This window comes from Cheilinus undulatus, linkage group 12 (genome assembly GCF_018320785.1).
Source record: "Cheilinus undulatus linkage group 12, ASM1832078v1, whole genome shotgun sequence".
In the NCBI taxonomy this organism is placed as follows: Eukaryota; Metazoa; Chordata; class Actinopteri; order Labriformes; family Labridae; genus Cheilinus; species Cheilinus undulatus.
Genome location: NC_054876.1, coordinates 24,785,329 through 24,808,727, shown reverse-complemented (window position 1 = coordinate 24,808,727; position 23,399 = coordinate 24,785,329). Strand labels below are relative to the sequence as shown.

General features: G+C 38.2%; 1 protein-coding gene across 1 annotated transcript in view; it reads right to left on the bottom strand.

Moving 5' to 3' along the window:
- Positions 1-1,030: 1,030 nt before the first annotated feature.
- The window catches only part of rad50 (RAD50 homolog, double strand break repair protein), a 36,876-nt gene continuing 14,507 nt past the window's right edge, over positions 1,031-23,399 (bottom strand). Inside the window, exons 18-28 of the mRNA XM_041801651.1 lie at positions 21,768-21,961; positions 21,101-21,211; positions 20,671-20,763; positions 20,382-20,495; positions 20,069-20,196; positions 19,760-19,861; positions 18,510-18,632; positions 3,480-3,565; positions 3,236-3,378; positions 2,991-3,124; positions 1,031-1,871 (exon numbers count right to left, since the gene is read on the bottom strand). Coding sequence (XP_041657585.1) covers positions 1,685-1,871; positions 2,991-3,124; positions 3,236-3,378; positions 3,480-3,565; positions 18,510-18,632; positions 19,760-19,861; positions 20,069-20,196; positions 20,382-20,495; positions 20,671-20,763; positions 21,101-21,211; positions 21,768-21,961 — 1,415 coding nt within the window. The 3' untranslated portion in view covers positions 1,031-1,684. The remainder of the gene's footprint in view (positions 1,872-2,990; positions 3,125-3,235; positions 3,379-3,479; positions 3,566-18,509; positions 18,633-19,759; positions 19,862-20,068; positions 20,197-20,381; positions 20,496-20,670; positions 20,764-21,100; positions 21,212-21,767; positions 21,962-23,399) is intronic.

Genomic DNA, 23,399 nt, shown 5'->3' with positions numbered 1-23,399 from the left:
AGTGTCGTTTTAAACTGCTGATGAATTTGTCTATCTAAAGGTACAAGTCTGTGTGTAAAAGGACTTGACCTTTTTCAACATACATTTTAATTTCACTTTAAAACAGGAGTTCTTACATTCGTGCTGTTGATATACATCTTCAAGTTCTTCATGAGCTCGACCTCTCCGTGATGGTGAGCGTTAGTCTTCTCATGGCTCTTCAGGATGTCATACACCTTGCAGAAGAACTTATTCTGTTTGGAAAAGGAGCAGCAATACATCAGCCTCTGAGATGTAACAAGATACTAAGATGTAAAATGACACAAAATTACCATTACTACTTCTCATGTAATTTAACCTCTTCAGTTACAATGAGGTGCATTTTGTATTTAAGTATAAATAAAGTCTCACCCCACATCTGTCACTGCCTTCAGCTAGACGGGACACATCCTCCACAAAGATTTCCTGCAGCACATAAAGTAATAACGTATTAATTACAACAGGCATCTTTTAAGCTGATTCAAACAAGACAATGCAAAAAACAAAAAACAAGCAAAAAAAAAGAGTTTACCTGAGTGATCGACTCATTGTATTTCTTAGCCAGCTTAATGATTTGGTTGAGGTTATGAGCAGGCTGGTGATGACTGGGTTTTGCATCAGATGAACTGATCAGTACGAGTACAGCAGGTACCAGCAGAAGCATCACGGTCTTCATGACTTTAGCGCCTTAGTTGTCGACTTCTGAGGGAAGTTGTTAAATTGATCACTCAGTTGCGAGCTTGCAGCTTGTTCTGAAGTGTTGGCTGACAAATACCATATTTATACTTGCATTGCCTACGCTTTCAGAACTTTTTTTACTCATTGAAAAAAAAGATGCAGAGAGTCTGCAGTATTACAGAAGATAAGATTGGCTTGATAAGGATGTGGCAGATGAGCAAATTCACAAAACTGAGCTGCTTTTCTCTGAATCTTGAAGGAAGGTTACCATACTAGGTAAAAAAAATCCCTTTTGCGAAAACAACTGATTACTCAAGTAAAGAGAGAGACAGTCAAACGTGATAGCAGAGTTTAATGACTGAACATTATGAACTCAAAGTGGCAAAAATGGAAAAATAACTGCAAACTGAAAAATGTGTTTTTAGCAGAACAGATGCTTCTGTTGTCAGTGCTGACACTACACAGATACTGGACACTTGGAAAAGATTAGAAGAACCATAACTAATCACTCCACATCACTGAGGCTGCTTAATTATTTAAAGGTTCACACCTTTTAAAGTGCTGGATTTGTTTTCTCATGCAAATAACATTTTACAAAAAAACAAACAGCAGTTTTACTTTTGATAGTATTGGTTTTATAGTGCTTTTATGATCACACCATGGAGTATCTTCTTAGGAAAAAGAAAAATTGAGTAAATCAAAGTTCAATTTTGTGGCTTTAATATTTAACTTCTTCAATCTAGTATTAGAGATAACATGAAATAAATCTGTGTTGGTTTTTGTCAGCTTGGTTTGGTTCAATTGTGCAAAATGTGAAAATGTAATGTAAATGTGGCAGTCAGCAAACAGATGAAGTGTCTTGAAAATAGTTTTTTCCTGTATTACTGGTTTTAGACTAGACTCATTAATATTTTCAACACAGGAAGTGAAAGCAGGAAGGTCCAAGTTTACGGTGCATTTCCAAAAGAGCTCAAAGAGTCATGTTGCTTCAGTGAAGGTAAGAAGAGAGGGAGCTGATGCTGCACTTTGTGATCTCAGAGTTCTGGTCTTGGTTCTTTCGGATGCGATAGAAGTGCTCGATGTAGCTGGACCGACCCAACAGCTCCACAAAGTCCTCATCATGGGTGATGATCAGCAGCTGGAAGTTGCGCTGGCGAGACCGACTCTTAATGATTCTGTGGAGAGCAAACACAACAATACACTCAGCAATTACTAAAAATACAAAAGCAATAATTATAAGACTATAGCTGTCATAAAGAAAATAACTTTTAATGAAGTGCATCTTCTTTTAATGTTTGCAGGTGTTTTCTTCAGCTATCCCTGACACTAGACAGGCACCTAGAGACTAGATTTTCAGAGATCATTTCTATAGTTCTTGGGACGGCTGTAAGGACTTGGGCTGGGCATCGAAGGGTCACCAGTTGAAGTCCCAGTCGTACCATATCTGGGCTTTGGCCTGGTAGCTGGAGAGGCGCCAGGTCACTTCCTGAGTACTGTCAAAGTACCCTTCAGCAAGGCACTGAAACCCAACAGCTCCTGGCAGGGCTTCAACAAGAGCAGCACTCTGACATCTCTCTATTAGTGCATGTCCATGGGGATCCAGTTTACGCATGGGAATTTGCATGTAATCTAGCCTGTGTGTGTGTAGCATGTTCAACAATAGAGTGTAAACTGTGAATTTCCCTTCAGGAATTAATAAAATGTGTCTTTTTCTTCTTCTTCTTCTAAAATAGGCTGAATCTTGAAAAACCTCTCTGGAATAATTAAAAGCTGTGAAAACAATGTTTCAGCCCTTCAATGACATTTTTCAGTCTTTAAAAAATCAGATTCAAAATTCAAATCACACAGCACAACACAGTCGACTGTCATCCTGCAGCTCTGCAGTGTCACATGTTTAAACTTTAACTGTGGCATGTTTCAATTTGCTTTCACCACTTACACTTTGAGATAGAGGAGCAAAATATGTGTGCAGTGATAACTTCTCAGAGTGATAAAATTGTTAAGGAGTGTAAACAGTCACACTGTTTTGGACTTCCTTGGTTACATCCTCTCTTCTGAACTGTTACAACATTTCCACATCAAAGCAGCCTTTAGCATTTTTATATGGGTCAAACGATGACCTTTATTCTGTACTTGAGTTTAGACCTACATCTGTTAAGGATGAAACTGAAAGACTTTTTCTTTATGAGTTCTGAATATGACTTGTTTGAAACTTTAAAGGTCAGTTTAAGATTTCCATGTTAAAGAGGTTTTGTGAAAGTAAAAACACTATTGAGATCAATGTATTTACTGACTCCACAAGGGCATGTGCGAGTGACTCAATGTTGTCCCGGTCCAGGTTGGTGGTGGGTTCATCCAGGGCTAGGATCCCACAGTTTAGACAGAAAGTCTCTGCCAGGGCTAGTCTAATGATCAGGGATGCCAGCACCTGTACATACACACCAATGAAGAAGGAAAAAGTCTGCTCAGTTGGATGCACATCAGCTCCAAATAACTTTTTTTTTTTAAACATATGTTAATTGAGCAAACAATTTTGTACCTTCTGACCCGCACTACAGCGTCCTCTCATATCCAAAGCTGTGTCTCCTTTCACCATCACAACTCTGTAGTTGTAAACTCTTCGCCTGACTCCTGCAGAAGCGTTCTCGTCCACATCGGACCTGATCTCTACATACTCAATATCTGGAGCAGGAGCAAGAGGACACCATGAGCATTGGTAGAACAACAGAATCAAAACAATAAAAAAGCAACATGATTCTTAATGTTCTCAGTGTTTGATGCACCTTGACCCCTGTAGGTGCTGCGCCACAGGTCTCTGATAATCTTGTTGATCTCATCCATCTTCATGCTGTGAAATTTCATGATGGTTCTGAAGAAAAAAAAAAGAAAACACACAAAAGATGTAAAAAGAAAAAAAAAAAAAAGATTGTCTGACTTTATTAGGTCTATGATGTCCTTCCACAATCAGATGAAAGCTTAAAACAGAAGCAGAGTTGTGAGCTTCAATTTGTATTAAAAAAAAAAAAACTATTACTATTATAGAAAAAGTCACAAACAAAAAACTGTATAAAAAGAACAGCCCCACACACACACACACCTATACCTATAAGCAAAGGATGACTATAAAACTCAATTAGATTGACCTTTGACCCCCCCAAAAAATCAATTCATAATTGAATCAGAGTGGAAATTTGTGTAAAATTTAAAGAAAATCCCCTTAAAGTGTTGTTGAGAGATGGCGTTCACATGACTGTATGGATGTAATCGTGTATGATCATAAGGACAGACAACCTCAAATAGAAAGGCTCCCAGCCTTCGCTGTCCCATCATTAATGAAGGTGGTTGCTCTGCTTCAAGCATATTTGGGTATTTATATCTCACAATTGGACATTAACTGTAGTTCCGTGGCTCTGTTTACTTAAAAAGATGCTTTCTATATTTTTCCACTCATTATTAATGCTTTTAGCCAAAAGGGGGAGGGGGCTCATATTGGTCTTTGCCCTGGGCCTCCAAATGACAAAAACCGTTCCTGCCTCACACCACATATCTGATGATTCAATTTGTTTTTTAATGTGGGTGTCACAATTCGATTTAATTAAGCATTATTTCATTGAAATAAATAGCTGATTCACAACAAATGTCCCATTTTTTATAAGAGATTATTTTAAATTATTATTTGCCATTAAAAGCACAATGAAAGGTGTTTCAGAGTGATTAATTTTTTCTTTCTATTTGTTGCACTCAGCTGATTACAACAATGTAAATACACCACGGAAAATCTAAATACAAAGATAATTTGTGCTTAAATTGAAAAATAATTGAATGAATAAAACATGAATTTTATCAAGAAAAACCTTCACTGCTGACGACACTTCAGGAAAGCAGGTTTTATGTTTCTACAAGTGACTGTAACTAGTGGCTTACAGCTAAAAGTGTTGTTGTAGTAAGAACCTATGTCAAAAAATAAACATTTTCCATTTTAACTCAATTATACTAATAATATCTAAATTCGATAAAAAAACTAAAAAAAATTGATATCCATTATTACAACACATTTGATTAGAGCTCAGAGTATAAAACACTCCTGGGTAGGCTAAATTACTTTTAACACACTTAGCATACACAAGTTATTCTTCCTACTCAGGGATGTAGAACCATATTGATAGATATTTATTTTTGGACATTTTAAATCAATTCAGAATCACAGAAATTAATTTATGCAATTCAGATGTGACTCCAAAAGCCATCACCACAAGGAAGCAACACAAAAATCATTCAGTCCAAGTATTGTAACACTGGATTACAAATGCCAGACTTGCAAAACTGAAGTCCATAAACCAACACACTACTTTCTGGTGGTGATGTCTAATTCCTACACACAATCTTTGTTGCATCGCTGTTTTAAAGTAAATTAAAAGTTTCAAAGAATTCAATATGGTGCAACAATTCTGGGTGTGAAAGTGTTAAGATAAAATCTACTTTTAAGCACATTTGCAAAAAACTCAGTCAACCAAAGAGCTCTGCAGGCTTTAAATACAAAGTAAAAGAACAAATATGAGCAAATCGTAAAATCATGCAGTCAAAAACTGAAGGATGTAACTATGTACATAGCCTGTATTTCTACATGTAAAACATGGAAGGAAGGAGTTAGGTTTAACTCTTACAGCTTCTAAAACTGAAGATAAGAATTTCCCACCAGTGTTGCACATATGAGGCTACCTTAAATAAACTATAATACAGATAACCATCAGTCTGTGAAGTTACAAACTCACATGGCTTGACAGGCATCTGAAAAAAAAAGAATAAGCTTTGATTTGGTTTCAAATAAGCAGTTTCTCTTTCTTTATTTGACCACATCCAACTTATATTGTTCCAGATATATGTTGAATAAAAAAGTAAATTAATTAAAATAGAACACACTCGCCTGGATGTTGCTTTCCGGTTTACCGAGAAGCATTTGATCTTAAAACTGATGATTAACTCTTTTGTGGTTTGAAAGCACTAAAGCGATAACAGTATGACCAAAATTGCTTTTTCCGAAGACCACATATGATTAAAAAAAAAGATAAAACATAAAAAAAGAAGATGAGATCAGCCAGAAGCTTTCATGACTGGAAGTTCTGTCTTATTTTCTCCCTGTAAAGTATATTTTTTATACATTTATTTTAAGGGCAAACCTAGGATCCCTTTTTGATTTCTGCAAAATAAAGTAAATACAAAACTACAGTCAAAGCTCAATGCAAAAAATGTCCACTCACTGGCCATCTCTAGGGCTGCAACTAATGATTATTTTTTATGTCGACTAATCTGGCGATTATTTTTACGGTTGGTCGACTAATCGTGGCTATTTGGCATACTGTTTTGGATCCTCGTTTTACCTTGCCTCCTTATGCATGCACACCTATGAAAACTTAATGGTTTACCAAATTGACATGACATGTCAAGTTCCTACATCGTCAAGGTTTGTTTTTCCTCTAATATAAAAGTGTTGAACTGATAACTTAAGTAAATTGCACACTAAATAGTGTTACTGAAAAAAAACGTTACCCTAACAAATATCAAAGATGGTTTTCCGACTGATTAACGTAGGGCACCAACGTTATAAGTAGGCTACTGGAATTAATACTCGTGCCTGAAGCACAAAGGCACTAGCGGCGCCAGGATTTTGATTGTGGGTGGGCCTCCAGAAAACTGGATGGGCCAGTTAAAATAAGCCAAAAAAAAAAAGGGTTCCCCTTCATCTCCGTTTCAGTGCTTTTTCTGCGGTACTGAGGACAGCCACTCAGTAGCCTACCTGTGTTGCGCTTGTGTCGCTGTCCTCAGCTCAGTGCTGAAGCGGACAAAGACATACACCATAACGCTATCATAAGTTACCTCTGCCTACTGCCAATATTATTTTTACTCCAGAAATTGTGCGTACACCAGCGTTTCCTCTAGACTTTTTTTGTCCCCGGTCAAAACGACCGGCAGTCCTCAAGGATTCCGGCCATTTAGAACAACTGTTCGGTAGCTTTAACATTATTTTGCAGCATTAACAGCAGCAAAACACATAAATCTGATATTCTGTGATACATCGATACAAGTCTGCGCTAAACGTGACTGAGGACACATTTTTATTTCCAGACCTGACCCAAAACCCAGACAGTAGAAACCAAGCCAACAGTAAACCTGAGTAATTATTACCCTGTTATTACAGACTGGTACACACGTACACATGATGAGACCCTGGAAATGGCTGCACAGAGACTTTCTCTATTTTTTCTTTGTGTAAGTGGTTTAAAGTATCAAAATGAAAGCTGCGCGCTTTTCCTGACACACGCAGTCAGTCACACATTATACGCCCACGTTAAACTCATAAATAACGACAGTTAGCTTCATATTAGCACCGTTAGCCTGTTAGCACATCTAAGCTGGCCGCTATCATAACTAAGCAGCTTAAAACAATCAAATTACCATCCTCCACCGACAACAACGACGCATCCAAACACAGAACAAAAGTGCTCTGTTAACTGGACACTGCGTTAGAGCTCTACATTTCAAATGAAAAATGAGTCTTACCGTCAGTTGCTAATATCAGTCCCCATGATGATGTCACTGTAACCTCCAATAAAGCAGTAAATCCAACCATCCTGGTTTATTTGGACTAGTCCCGAAAAGATAAAAGCTCCACAGCAGATAGTCCGGTCCAGTCTTTCTCTTTTTGAGTTATCCAAGACTACTTCTGCTAATTAGCCGGCGTAGGCCTCTCTCTGTCTCTACTGCTGCATCAATGTTTATGACGCTCAGCTATACAGTTCCCTTCGTTTCAGCCTCTTCATTACTCACAGCGATGACATACTCAAAATCCCTCCATACCGCTGATGATATTAAGCCTTTGGTTAACCAGGAAAACCTCACTTAGATTAAAATTCTGCTTTATGCAAAAGCTCTGGTCAAACTTTCCCTGCAGAGTCTCCAGCAGTAATGAGCAGGCGCAGTAGAGATAGATTCGCTTTGACGTCATTGTGCATATATAATTAGCCATGTGCTTGCCGTCTGAGCAGATAAACAACCCCAGCACCGCAGGACAGTAGATGTAGTAAGATCAGGCAACTTTTAGTTTATATTAACACATTCTCGCAACATATCTTCTAGGTTACACAAAATACAATATGCAAGTATTCAGTATTTACTTATCTGGTCATTTGCATGTTTTCTGCCGGACATTTTGACCTGTTATATTTTTATCCGCCGTACTTCCGCCCTTTTTACCGGCCAATGACCGGCAAATGCCGGCTAACGGAAACTCAGCATACAGACAGCAAGAAACTAACGATAACGTTAGCATGTTACTTGCATTGCTGATGTCAGGGGGTGGCTACGAAGACATGATGGGGAGAGGGCGGCTGAGCTGGACGGTAACTCGTCACTCGTATATTTACTTAAAATGGCAGGAGTTTCCTCCTCCTGCTCCTCGGAGCGTTTCTCAGTGAATTTAAATAAAACAAGCTGCTTTGCTTTTCCATGTCGACGTTTAATATTAGCTAATAGCTAAAGTGACCGTCTGTGTTAGTCTCTTTGAGCTTGCTGCTTGAAGAGCTTGCGCATCATTATCATTCATTTCATTGGATCACTTGCTGATGTACAATCCTCTGATTGGCTGAGAAGCTTTCCTCAGGCTGCTTATTGGATGAACAGCCAGAATGACAACTAATGCTGTGTCCGAAATTACTATGGGCCTGGGTCAAAATGGGTGGGCCCGAGCCTAAAATGGGTGGGCTCAGGCCCACCCGGGCCCAATGGTAGCGCCGCGGGTGCACAGAGGGCTCAGTAACTAAACGCAAAAGATCTAAAAGATATTCATGCAACTTGCAAACTTGCCCACTATTTGAAGACGCGGCAGCTACAGTGTGTTTACGTTTTCAGGTGTTCGTGCATTGCCGTAGTGCTGCCATGGTACGAGAGTTTGACTTGACGCAGTTTGCAGTTGACTTGTTTCGCCAATTTGTTTTATGTAAAATGTTCCCAAACTTTAGAAGCTCTGGGTCGGCTTTTTGGTGCGTTCTCCGTGCTTTCCGCCATGCTTAACTTCTTCTTCTCAGTTTCTGTGAATAATGCAAACAGTGGGAGCGATACTGCCCCCACCACTTCCTGTAGTGAACTGCAAGTACAGATGAGTCCTTACCTGGTCCTTACCGGCCGGTACTAGATTTTACCAATACAAAAAACAATTATACGACGCGTCGACACTTGAATTCCCGCGTCGACAAATTTTTATAGTCGACACAAACGATTATGTCGACGAATCGTTGCGGCCCTAGTCATTTCATTAGGTATAGCTGATCAACTTGTCATTGACACAATTATCTCATCAGCCAATCACATGGCAGCAACCAGTGCATTTGGCATAAAGACATGGTCAAGACGCTGCGCTCAAGTACAAACCAAGCATCAGCATGGAGGAAAAAAGGTGATTAAAGTGACTTTAAAGGGGACATATTATGCAAAAATCCTTTTTCGGGCTTTTCTACCAAAAATTTGTGGCCCTTGGCCTGTCTACAATCCCCTCAAATACTAGAAAATACTCATGATCTTCCTCTCATTGTCAGCTGAGATGCTGGATAGCTCAGTGTGTTACCCTGCTGGCTTTGATCTAGGAGACTGATAGTTCAAAACCCAGTCAGGTCCTTAACTTTGGATAAAAGTGTCTGTAACATTAGGAGTGCTACATCCATTTCCTGAGAGGGGTGTGGTCAGGGGCGGAGTCAGACAGCTTATTAACATTTAAAGCCACAGTCACAGAAACAGCTCATTCTGAGAAGAACTGAAACAGAGGGTTTTTTTTTTAGACATGCAAAAATCCTATATTTTCCTGTGTTTTCTTAGCAACAAACTTCACAGGCATGTTTAGGGGCCTCTGTGAACAATATAAACTTGTCTTAAAAGGGTAAAATATGTCCCCTTTAAGCATGCCATGGTTGGTGTTGCTTTTATGTTAACCATCCCAAATTCTGACACTACCATTGTCATGCTACAGCAGACAGGTCATTCAGGTCAGGCAACATTTTCCAGTCTCCAAATGTACATTCAGAGGTGGCTAGTACATATGGGGTGCTAGGGCACCACCTTCCCTATCACTCTCTCCACAAAGAGGGGACAGATCTCAAGTTCATTTAATCATTCTTTTTAACATTTGCTTTAAATACCAATAAATTTATATGAATAAAGATAAATTCTATCATGCACTGTCAAAATCTGATTTAAGAGATTAAAATGTGTAATGTGTAATAATTAGTAGATCACCAATGTTCTATGCCTTTGCTATCACTTTCTGTTCACTCATTTCCTCCCTGGGGCACCTGACTCGAGCTCCCACAGCCTTCCACAGACTGCCGTTATAAGCTGTGCATGCGCATTCACTCCTCTTTAGTATAAGAGATACGAGCTCTGTGGGAGCTACACTTGGGCACCCTCAAAGGGATTACCACTAACCACTCGCCAGACACCAACAGGTGGCAGCAGAAAAAAACCTTCCGCTATTTTAGACACACAGAGAAAGTCATACGCCATTGTGGTAAAATCGCTGGCTTTCTGCCAGAAATTGTGCCTGTGTTCATTGTTTAACTCATCAAGAGATGTTAGGAAGACAGTTAACAAAATGCAAAAAGAAAACTCAGTCAAGTGTTTGAGAATAAGGCCTTTTGAGAGAAGGACACTGGAGGAGAAACTCTGAATTAAAGAGCTTGGACCTGACCGGCCAGATATCAGGATGAAGCAACAAGGTTGTGACAGAGGGAGAAAGTACACTGATGGCATTTTAGACTAATAATCAGCCAATAAATAACTAGAAAAGCACTCGGAGAGCGCAGACCTCCGCCATTAGCCCTATCTCCCAATAGTACAGAATCCTTTCAAAAATTCCTGGATCCAGACGGTGATCCAGATCACTCCCAAAATCTAATCAGTTCTTCCTTATGCCATTTCTGACATTTCCTGAAAATGTCATGAAAATCCGTCCTTAACTTTTTGAGTTATGTTGCTGACAAACTAACAAACAAACAAACTAGCAAACTAACTAACAAACCCTGCCGATCACATAACCTCCTTGGCGGAGGTTATAAAGTTTTGTGTGTTTTAACATTTTTGCTCATTCAGGTCTGGCATATATATTTTTTACTCATTCAGCCACTATTGAACCAGTGATTATTGCACCATTGGTCTTTAGTAAATATTTCCATTTAAAGTAAACATTCAATTAGCACTTTAACATAATATTGTCATGTATTGAGTTGATTTATGATAATGTGTGCTAAGAGTTAGCTACTTGTTGTGGCTGATGAGCCTTATTATGGCCATCAAATTTTAATATTTATTCATTAACCAAACAAATGCAGATGTAAAAAGATATTAATATAACTTAACTCACAGTGTAGTAACATCTTTTGATATACCTTACATACGCAACGTTTCAAATTGGGATTATGTTGAAGAAAGTATCAGCCACTACTGTGTAAATTTCTGATGAGGCCATGTGATTTAAAGCCTCAGTTTGTGTAACCCTGTGTGGATGTTTGCAGCTGTGCATCTGCTTCAAGGTTTGATGTACTGTGTTCAAAGATGCTATCTTGCATACCTTGGTTAGAATGGGAGATTATTTGAGTTATTGGTGGCTTTCTATCAGTTTACACCTAACCTAGAGTCATTGCAAAATTGGTAAAGAATTCTCGATTTGTGGTTGTTTTTGGAAATATTTGTATTTGATGACATTTTAATGCAAAGGATAGTTTTAAAAACTTAGCTAAACAGTTTTTGAAATTTAGAAACATAAAAGACTGCATTTAGTTCACACACCTTAAGTGACTGCGTTTTTTTCTTCTGGGCAAGTACCCTCAAAGATTGCTACAGAAAAGTCTTGCTCATTTTATTTTAATATTTTGTAGAAAACTGGGGTATCTGTGCACTTGACTATTAAACAAGTCAAATAAAGTATATTAGGTTTTACATAGTTGGTACAAAATATTAAGAATGAGTTTTGGGTAGCTAAACATCATATATTTTTATACAGTTTGATATAATTTCATACATTATAATTAAAGTTCTGTTTTTGGCAAAATCTCAACATCATTTGAAATCAAAAAGTGGTGGATTTGTAGTATGAGTAGCTGATTTGTCAGAATATATGCATGGCCCAAGTAATGTAAGACTTCTGCATTAAAAAATACATGTCAAAATGGAAATCTAGACAATAAATATGCAAATACAAACACAACTAGGGCTGCAAGCAGCACTGAAGGGCCCTCACACCCCGGGGCAGGTCAAGGTGTGGGCCATCTGCCCATGTGTGGTAATCGTGGAGTGTCAGCAAACCTGTGCAGTGAGCTGCAGCACTGCAGAGAGCCCACGTAGCTTCATCACGGAGCGTCCAGCAGCATGGTGCACTCTGATTATGAGGTAGTACGGCCCCTCAACAGTAGGTGGTAGTATGTCAGAGGTGGATGCTGATATGTGAAAGTGATGAGGGAAGGACAATTTATCATGTAAAATTGAAAAAAGATTGGAATTTTTATTTTTGAGGTGCTTATTGCATCTTACAGTAGGGGGCATTACAGCAAAACCATGAAATTAACATTGCAATTTGTAGAGAGGCAGACCCTGATCATACATGTGAAATTTGAAGGCAATTGGATGTTTCATATGAGAGTTACAACCACCAAAAGATCAAAATGGCTGCTGGCCACTGGGGTATCCTGTAATGAAACATGTCGATGTTGGGACAGATATTAAGGAGTTCAGGTCAAAATCAGAGCATTCATATCTGCAATGCAATGCAGAAATGACCCACTTCCTGTCTGAGGCAAAGGATCAAAATGGCCGCCACGGCCACTTGGGCTTTGTTAATGAAACATGGCAATGTTGGGACAGATACTGAGGACTTCAGGTCAAAAACAGAGCATGGTAGGTTGAAGACACTAAGAGGAATACAGAAATGACCTATTTGCGTCACTTCCTGTTGGCACTGGAGGGCGTTTTGATGAGCTGGTTGCATGTGGGCGTGTTCAGAGTAATACTGTTGTGTTGCCATAAAATTTTGAAGACCATAGAATGAACTCCCCCAAAGTTGCATCAGTTTGCATCAAAGAATTTAGCAAAAAAGAGGCATTATTTTGCGACCTTATTACGGCCCTGTCCACTGGTGAACAGTCCTGCCCAACACAAGCTGACATCTCAAACTTGCCTTCTTTGAAGAAAACCCATTCTTGAATGAAGCAGATCAGTCCCCTCGGACAAGTTCACTCAGATGCGAGAACTGTCAAGTTGCCGAAAATTACCAAAATTTGCCCCAAAATGGCTATGACATCATTTCCTGTGAATTTTAGAGCATGGTCCCAAAAGGATTTACCAGTTTTCAGAACTGTAAGTCCAACCTAATTTGGGGGCTGTTGTTTTGAAATATTGTAGGGGGCACCATTAAGCCATTAGGCGACGCCCTCTAACAAAAATCATATGGTTGGTAAGAGTGACGAACAAGGGTCATGCATATGAAATTTAGTGTTTGTACGATGCTGATATGTCAATGAAAACAACTTTCTGTTTTTTTGACGTTTTAGGAGTTGCCATGGCAATTGGGGTTAAAGACAGGTCCATGAGGCCTGAATAGGCACAATGCCCAACATGTTAGGAGTGTTCCAGAATAATTTTGATAAAGATTGGACCAACCATGTAGGAATGAGGACACTATGTAAAAAAAAAGTCAGTTTGTGTTGCCAGCAGGGGGCACCATACTGAAATGAGATATATCCAGCACGGACGTATTCAGGGTGGAGGTATTAACATGTTTGTGAGGTCTCGTGAAGATTGACATGAGCACTGCTGAGTTATTAGGAAAAACATTTTTGGCACAGTGCCAAGAATTGTCGTCCAACTTTGGCAGCTAATAACCACTATGCCCTGTGGTGAAAACTCCTGCGGAGCATAAGCTGAGATGTCACACTTGTCTAGTTTGAGGCAAAACCATTCTTGAGTGAATACGATAAGTCCCCTCGGACTAGTTCAATCAGATGCCAGGACTGTAAATTGACAGATAAACGGCCCAAATTGGACACTTTTCCTTTATGATCTCACTTCCTGTGCATTTTAGAAGATGGTCCCAAGAGTATTTTGTTTATCTAGTCATGATATATATGTGTACCGATTTTCATGCACGTTGCAAAAACTTGTGGGCAGGGCTCCTGAATACCAGGTTTTGGGGCCCCTAAGGGGCCATTTCTTGAGTTAGATGAATGCAACCACCAGAATATGAAATTTTTCACCAGGATCTAAGAAGCTGCCAAATTTTGTGTGTTTTGGAGCATGTTAAGTTCTCCAAAATGCCATTTGTTTTGAGAGAAAAATAATAAAAGTAGACGCTACAGTTTCAATAGGGCCCTAATAACAGACTAACTCACAGAAGAAATACTCCTACAAAGATTGAAATAATTGACCCACACTTCAAGGTCTTGTTGCACACACACAATTTGTTGCAAAGTAAGTGACAGAGGCAGTTTCACATGAACTCCTAAATCAAAGCATCTCACTCTGAAACTGTTTCTGTGTATTCAGAAATGATGACCTGGATGAATCGCCTGCTTTACAATCTTGATAACAGTGCAGACACTGATGCATTAACCAACCCACACACATGGGTAAATGTTGCCTCTGCTCTCACTCAGATTGTATCACAGAGTTTAAACTCCATCACTAGTGCTTTTCATCCTGAGTTAATTTCTCTCTTGAACTCATTATTCAAACCCAATATAGTTAAAGGATTGGCTGTTAGGACTATTCATCATGGTTTTGATAAAAACTTAATCTGTATATGATCACAAATGAAAAGTGTAATTTGAAGCAAGAAAATCAACTACAGAAAAGGAATAAACTAATCATTCTAGGAAACAGACGTGTAGATGCTGTATTTGCATTAAAATAAGTTTTCATTAAAAAAAAATCTCCACTACAGTGTTTCTGAAATTAAAATGCTCTGACTTTCTGTTGCCACCCTGCTGACAACTTCCTGAATACTTTGTTAATCACACAAATCAGCATTTCAAATGTAAAACTGATGCCGCAATTACAGTGATGCCCATGATAATTATGTGGTCGCATTTCTTGGAAATGAACCTGATATCTTGATAATATTTCTGCCTGTAAGGCACAAAAAATCATTTCCAAGGCGATAAAAGTCTGTTTAAACTGTAAATAATCAGTTCATATAGTTCATTATTTTTAAAATGCCTTACAGATGAAAGAGGTGTTTGTTTGTCTGATATTAGTGGGAGAAAATACTGTCAACTTCAAAGTGGAAGTTAAATTCAATTTTCATATCTTGTCTAACAGTCCAAAACACAGAAAGGTTTTCAAAATTCATCTGAATTCATCTGATATAAATATATCTGAAAGAGCAGTAACCTCAAGTATTTGGCATATCTGGTTGAAAAAAATGATGGAAATCCTTCATTGACTGATTTTAACAGCAGATTCATATTATTTACTGATCAATTGCCAATATGAGGTTGCAGGAGGGGTTACATGTAAAGAAAAAAAGTCCAACATTAAACAACAGCTACATGCTTCATTTCCCCTTTACCATATTCACCACAACAATTTGTAGTGTTTTCTGATCAAATAAGATATGAGAACGTCGTCTGATGACTTCTGACGTGTCTTGCTGCACACCTACACAGGGGAAACTCAATCACTACAACATGCAATCCCCTTACCACAAATCTCGTCACTTCTTTGCCTTTTGTTGCTCAAGATGAATACACAACACGCCATGTAACTTCCACATAAAAGGGCTGTGAAGGTGTGGGCTGACTGGAGACATTCAAAAGATTTATAAGTAGCCCTCTTGAAATTTTTGTCCTGATCAGTAACCGGTTAAATCTGCAGCACTAACACACGGGCCAAAATTAAATTTTTGTAAACAAGGATTTGTTGCAGCATTGCATATTTACCATATTTAAGCTACAGTCAACTTGGTGGGTTTCACAATATTAGTTTACTTTATTTTTATGGTAACAAGACCTGGAGTGAAAATTCGGAGAAAGAAAGTTTCATTTCTGTTCCTGCCAAAGCTAACAGCCAGCCCAATCTTCCTTTATATCCAAATTTCAACTACAACCACTGGACAGAGCTGGGTATACACACATGGACAAAATTGTTGGTACCCCTCTGTTAATGAAAGAAAAACCCACAATGGTCACAGAAATAACTTGAATCTGACTAAAGTGATAATAAATAAAAATTCAATGAAAATTAACCAATGAAAATCAGACATTGCTTTTGAATTGTGGTTCAACAGAATTATTTTAAAAAACAAACTCATGAAACAGGCCTGGACAAAAATGATGGTACCCCTAGAAAAGATTGAAAATAATGTGACCATAGGGACATGTTCAACCAAGGTGTGTCCTCTAATTCGCATCACAGGTGTCTACAAACTTGTAATCAGTCAGTCGGCCTATTTAAAGGGTCTGGTCTTGGGCAGAAAATGGCAATGAGTGCATGCACAACTGTCACGCAGCAGGATGAGCAACATTTTCAGTCCAAAGCCTCGTATCACTCTGAGTCCTTATTAATAACACTACTGAGATTAAGCTTTTGTTTGGTGAAAAGACAAAATGTTTGAACAGAAGTGGTCTAAGATAGGCAGATTTTGATAGAAATGTTAAAAAAGATCTTCATTCCATCCTTCACAGCTATTTTAAATTGCAGAAAAAGGAAACACTTCTTGCCCTTACAACTGTATTTATTCAATTTTCTATTTAAAAACCTAACAACAAAAAAAAATATGTTTTCTTGATGTTACATGTGAACACACTGTTTGTAGACTTTCTGCTACAATCATGTAATCCTACTGTCCTTGAACGGATCACATTATAACCGTGGGTTGGCTTGTTAGGTGAGCTGTTTTCACGTCTATTCTGCCGATTTTAAGTTTGGATAAACATTTTTAACTAATAGGAGCCGCTCTCCAGTTTGGGAGAGCTTTTCTTGGACTTTTTGAACAGAAATGGAGCAGCTAAAGCCAGTGAGTGTGTGCTTCTCCTATAGTCTGAGTTTGATCAGATGAGGGTAGGCTACTGCATTTTAGTTTAACTGGGTTTATTATACTGTGTTTTGAGCTTGTGAATTGGTGGCTATAGCTAATGTGCTCTTTAGGCCTATTTGAATTTTCTATGTCTCTGAACTTGACAGTCACAGTGAGTGATGCAGGCAGACAAGAGAGAGGAGACACAGGAATGCCTCCTTCTCTTTGATGTGTTTGACCTATCTGCGGTAGACCCATGGATGTTTTTTTCCCCCTATACATAGCATGCCGTCTGGACATTAAAGCACTTTTATTGCAAACGGTTATCCTATTTAAAATATGAACCGTATGTTAACCTTGGGGAAAATTTCACCATGGTTATCATTAATACCAGTAACTGTTTCATCTCTAGTTACCACTTCAGTGTTGTTTTATGTAACCCAAAACCTGAATATGGTGGGTTTTTTTCAACTAGTCTACATTAAAGTCTGTCTGAAAATGTCATCTGAGCACTGTTCAAGCAGCGTCCATCTATCTCCTTTATGTAAGGTCAGGCAACAGGTGATGCTGCTGCCATCACAGATAATCAAGAGGCAGACACTCAATTACATGAGGCTGATCTTAAATGAGAGTATTCTCGCTATCAGCAGCACCCTTAATCAATAGATACACTCACGGGCCTGATAGGATTGGCTAAACATAACTGATTATAAATGCTTGCTGACATTTAACACAGTAATAAGTGATACGATTATTAGAAAGGTTTATGACGAAACAAGTCGCTCCAACCACCTGTCCTTCCTCTTCCCTTTCTGTGCGTGTGTCACAGATGGGTTGAAAGCGTGGATAATTTCAAGACTTCTCATTGCCAACCACTGTACCTAAATGTCATCATCCAGTCATAAGTACAGTCAACTGGCAAATCTTTTATCTGCACATTCATCTTTAATCTTTATAAAAAGCCCACACAGTTACTACCTGCTAAAATGTTGACATCATTCTCAAGAATGAGCTTTCCCATCATGAAGCGACTGACTGTCTAGCTAAAACCAGAAAAGGCTGTGGTGGACCTGATGGCCTGATTTCAAACGGCTTGTATCAGAACAGGAAAACAACCGAAGATGGAGAGACAAAGGCAAAAGATGCTCAAATGGAAATCAAATCAGACAGAGTCAAACGTTTGATCTTGTTTTTAAACAAGCATTTTTTCAACAGTCTTTTTTGTATTTCTCTTTGCAATCTGAGAAACTAATTTTGAGCTTCAGTGATCATTTTTTAATTTTTCTGTATGAAAAATTCATTTGTAAAATGTGCTTTAATCTTGATCTAGGATATAAATATTCATGTTGACAGCTGGGGACAGACATGTTTGAAACTGATTTATAGAATAAAAACAATCACTCTTAACATGATGTTACTGAATTATCGTCTTAGTGCAAAAGTAGTTGTCTGCCACTGATTTATGTCTTTGTGATCATACAACTGTGCAAAATGGTTTATTAACACTATGCCTTTGTTTTCATGAAGAAATTGTCTATTTCAACTTGATTTTGTTGTAACCGATACCCACTTTATTGAACAGAGGAATTACACATCTTTAACTGAATTTTGAGTAGTACCAGCCTCCCATGTTTATGGAGAAAATATAAGCAATAAAGACATGGATATATAAGCTTCATTGCTCTATGTGAATTTTAAAAATCCTACCAGGACTACTTTGTGCTTTGTGTTTCTTTTAAGTGTGTTTAGTCTGAGCAACACTTACTGATCAAGGGCCTTGTAATAGAGATCCAGGTCTTTGATGACCAGCTCTGTGGTCCTCAATGTGATCATCTTGTCTTTGTAGCGCTCGTCTGCTTTGTCATACTGATCTTCTCGCAGCTCTTTTCTGTGGGGAAAAAATTTAAGTGCATGAGTTAACAGTAATAAAAAAGCAAGGCACATTAGTAGTGATTAATGCTCGACACAAACCTCAAGAGGTTAGAAACCATTGGAATTTTACAAAATTTTCACACTGGCAGAGAAATTATGTTTGTTGATATGCAATGTTTTTTTTTATAGGAAAGGATATTGCAACCATTAATTTAACCATCTGAGCCCTAAGCTATTTTTAAACATTTCGTCTCACCTGGACTTAAAAACTTGTAAAACCTCAACCATGTGGTGAACAGTCAAGACTTGGACAGTCTTCTTTTCCAGGACAACCTGGGCTTTAAGAATGTGCGCTGCAGTAATATTGCTTGATTTTTACAAAAGTTACAAGACTATAAAAACAAAAGAAAAACTAAATAGAAAATAAAACAAAGATTTTTATGCCTGACACACAATAAACAAAATTAATTAAGCCTTTTTCTTTTTTTTTTTGCACAAACTTGTTCTCTCATCTGTTATGGACCAAAAAGTATTTACAAAAAAAGTCCTTGCGCTCCTTTGTGTTAGCTTTACTTATGTCATTCTTCAAAGCAGTTCCTGTCTGCAGAGATGCAGAGGGTCATGTCACAGGCTTACTCTCCCTCTTTTCCTCCAGGATCTAAGTGTATTGACATGCAGTTTTATAAAGTATGATGTGTCGATGGGACAGCCTGCCATTGGTTGTCATAGTCCATTGCAATGCATTGTGGTACACAAATTAGACAATATGACAGATAGCCATAAGAACTGATAAAAAAATAGATACAAAGAAATTCAGTATCAGAGGCATGGTGTGGTTTTAGTCTTTAAAGACCCTTGAAAGTCACCTAAGTTCCAGGCTTGCTAGAAAGCCTCTGTAAGGTGTAAGAAGGCATGGATAGTGTCATTAGAAAAGCAAAATGGAGGACTTCCAGAGGCAAAAAGGTAATTGGCTACAATTTATGGTTCAAAAGTTATCTAACTTTTTGTAACCTGTGTTTCTTCTTGTTGTATACAACATTGGTCTCAGAGTTTTAAAAAAGTAGTTCTATTTTCCAGTCAACATATCTGAAAATATTTCCTCATAACTTAATGTTATCATGACCCTTGGTCTGTGGACCTCACTTGTAATGCAGTATCTCCTCCTCAAAGCCTTTTTGTCGACCCAGTGCAACACTGCGGTTCTTCTTCAAATCCTCCAACTTGCGTTCAGAATCACGTCGTTCTCTGAAAACAACAGAAAGTGGCGAGGTGAAAACACTTGCATGACACAAAGCTGTTCATAGGTAACCACTAAACATTAAAGAGTAACACTGAAAAGTTAAGAGAGACTGGGATTATCTGGAACGGGTTGCTTCTTTCCAACCTGTCAGGCCTTTTTAGTTCATTCACCTCTAACATACATGTATGGTCGATAGCAGTAAAGGCTCTTACTGGCGCAGCTGCATGACTTGCATGTTGCCCATGTCCTTCATTAGAGCTTCACGTTTTGCAACAACCTCCTTCAACTCCTCAACTCGCTTCCTCAGTGTCAGGTTGTCCTGAAGCCAGCGCTCCTGGACCTAAGAAAAACACAGAAGAGTTCAACATATTTTAACCTCTGGATGCTTTAAATTAACATCAAAAAGTAGAAAAATTAGATTAAATAAATAACTAACCCTTCATTTTGACCTACCAGTCAACGTTTAACTTAAAAAAGCTGAGAGAAAAGTAAAAATAACAAAAATGAAAACTCTGAGGACTGCACCTTCTGAGTGTCTATGTCCTGACGAATGTTTCCCATCTCCTTGTTGATCTTTTCTTTATGCTTCTCAGCTTCATGGAGCTGCGTGTTGGTTTCTTGAAGCTCAGACTCTTTTTGCTGCAGCACATAATAAGGTGTTAGATAACAGCAATAATTGATAAACCAACAGAAATACAGCAGAGTCTTCAGCTAAATCAGTGTTTTATTTTTTAAAATAGCCCTGTGTGTTATTTCCATCGTAGATTTAAATCACTCATGGTTGGCTCATGTGTAATAAATGTACACACAGTACCTCTTTGTATTGATCTTTTCCTTCGTTGATGTATTTGTTGATCTCTTTTTCCAATGTTATGATCACCTTCTCTCGCTCTTTAATGGCATTGATCTGTCAGTGACAAAGTGTTAAGCATCATTAATCAAGTGTAGGGCAAAAAGTTTAAAACCTCAACTTTAACCTTCTTACTTATTTACTATCAGGAAATGTGGTTTTGTTCATGATGGATGTTAGAATAGCAAGTGGCATTTCTAAAATGGTCTTCAAATATTGCTATGTAAATGTTGATTATAACTAGGAGTTAAAACAGAAAATGTACATTTCACCTTTCCCATTCATTAAATAACAGAGGGAATAACACCCAGAGTATCAAGGTGAGGAGGATTAAATTAACCTATTCAGTACCATAAAAAAATAATTAGATAGAAAACAGTGTGAATGTCTCTACCTTCTCCTGGCCCTCTTCCTGCTTCTGCCTCCTGCGCTCCATCAGCTCCTGCTTCTCTTGCTGCAGCTTCTCCAGAGCAGCAGATAAAGGAGACAACTGTTCCTTCGCTTCCTGGTTAGAAAAAATTGAGAAAAAGACAAAACAACAATGGATATTTATTAAGCATAAACTCTTAACAATTTAACATATAATGTATAAGCTTTCAGCAAATAAAGCAAAGATAAATATATGAAAATGATGCTACACATCCAAACAGAAATATACCTATGAGAAAAGGATATTCAGAGAAAATTTAAAAGGTCTGAAACCTCACACATACAAGTAAGAGCAATGGACAAGCTGAATCAAAAAGGAATTTCTAGTATATGTTAGAAAATATCCTTAGAAGAAAAAGACTGAGAGTGCTATGTTGTATTTTAATCTTTACTCTTTGCTAAACGTGGCTCTTAGTGCTGTTTTGGAGTGTTTAGTACTTTAAGTTGATCTTTAAAGGTTTTTAGCTTGCCCGGTCATGCTAAATGGACTCTGTATGTTCATTAACATGTCTATAGGTGAACCTTGAAACCATGAAAAATGTTAACCCTACAGAAAAAGGTCCTGTGCTGCATATAATTTTATGTGTCAAGATCAGAGGGCAGTGCAAATAAACAAAAGCCTGACAGTGTACCCTGATGTCCCGGGTTAAGTTTTGTATTTCAGAGGTGAACTCGACACACTGCTCCTCCAGCTGCTGCTGTTTCTGCATATCGCTGCTCAGCTGAAGTTTCTCTGCCCTCGTCTCGTTCACGGCACTTTTAAGCATCTGAATCTGATCCTGCTGGTCCTGGATCAGCTTACGTTTCAGCTCCATCTTGCTCGAGGCTGCAAGGAAAGGGCAAGTTACATACAGGCAAACAAAATGTCTTGACTTGATTTCAATATCACCTCAGACTTTTTTAAGGAAATTAGAATTGTAGTGCTCCTCAGAGATGTTGTTCATAGAACTGGTTGGCCACTGATTGTTGGATTAATTCACATCTTTCAGATCTAAGCATATTGTCTGCCAAATTCTCTTCTTAGTGAGTCTTAACTGCATGCTTTAAAGTTTTTAGTTTTGAAAATAATGACAGATGATTAGAATAAATTGTTAAGAAGTGCTTATCTTCACCTTTGACTTTAGCAGATTTAGAGGCATTATAAACAGGTTAAAACTCTTAGCCCTGAGCTATTTTTTACCCATTCTTTCAAAACATCAACCCTGTGGTTCACAGTCAAGCTCTCAACATCCTTTTATAGGACTAAAGACAAAAGAAAATTTAAGATTTTTATGTAGGACATAGTAAACAATAGGGATGGGGGTTGTTAATTTTTATTGATATTGATACCCTTGTCGATACTCCTCATTGATCCGAGTCCTTATCGATACCACTATTGATACTTTTCTATAGTTTGGTGGAAAGAAAAAATAAGGACAAATATTTACACTCTAAGTGGTCTAAGCTGAGCTTAAGTTAAAAAGATTCAGTCTGTCACATCTATTTTATATCTCTCAAGTACAAACACATTCTTGATATTAACAAATAGGGCTGAAACAATACCTTGAATTATTGGAGTGATTTGATTCAAAAAATTCCTTGAGGCAAATTATCTGCCTTGAGGCTTCACTTAAATCAGTCATGTATCCATATACGTCCACGCTGTAAGCTTGGACACCACGCCGTGTGTTGCACGGTGTACTGTGTTTCCCACAGACGCCTATTTGTGTGGCACAATGCTCTTGTTTTCGCTGTTACTATAAAGTAACATTCATGATGCAGGGTGTGAAAATCACAAGGGAAGAGAAGTTGATGCAGTGATGTTTACAGGCACTTGTCCTGTGTTTTTACACATTCATTTTTACATTGGCTGATTATGAGCCATTATTCAATGCAGTTCCTGTCTGTAGTGACACAGAGGGTCACATCACAGGCTCTCTGTCTCTTTTTCTCTCCGTTATGAGATACTCAGACCCTAACCTTCAGTTTCTAGGTGTATACACATGCACTGTTTGGCAAAGCATGATGTGACGACAGAACACCCTGCCAGTGGTTGTCACAGCCTGTGTGACATCTGTTTTGGGATCTCTATATGGATGCTAATGCAAGGCTTGTGGAAGAAACGATTAAAAATTGATCTTAAAAAATGGATAAAAAGACATACAACATCAGAGTTGCCGGTGTGGATTTAATCTTTAAAGACGCCAGAAAGTCACCCAAGTTCCAGACTTGCAGGAAATGCTACTGTAAGTGTGCTTAGCATCATTAGAACAGCACAACAGATG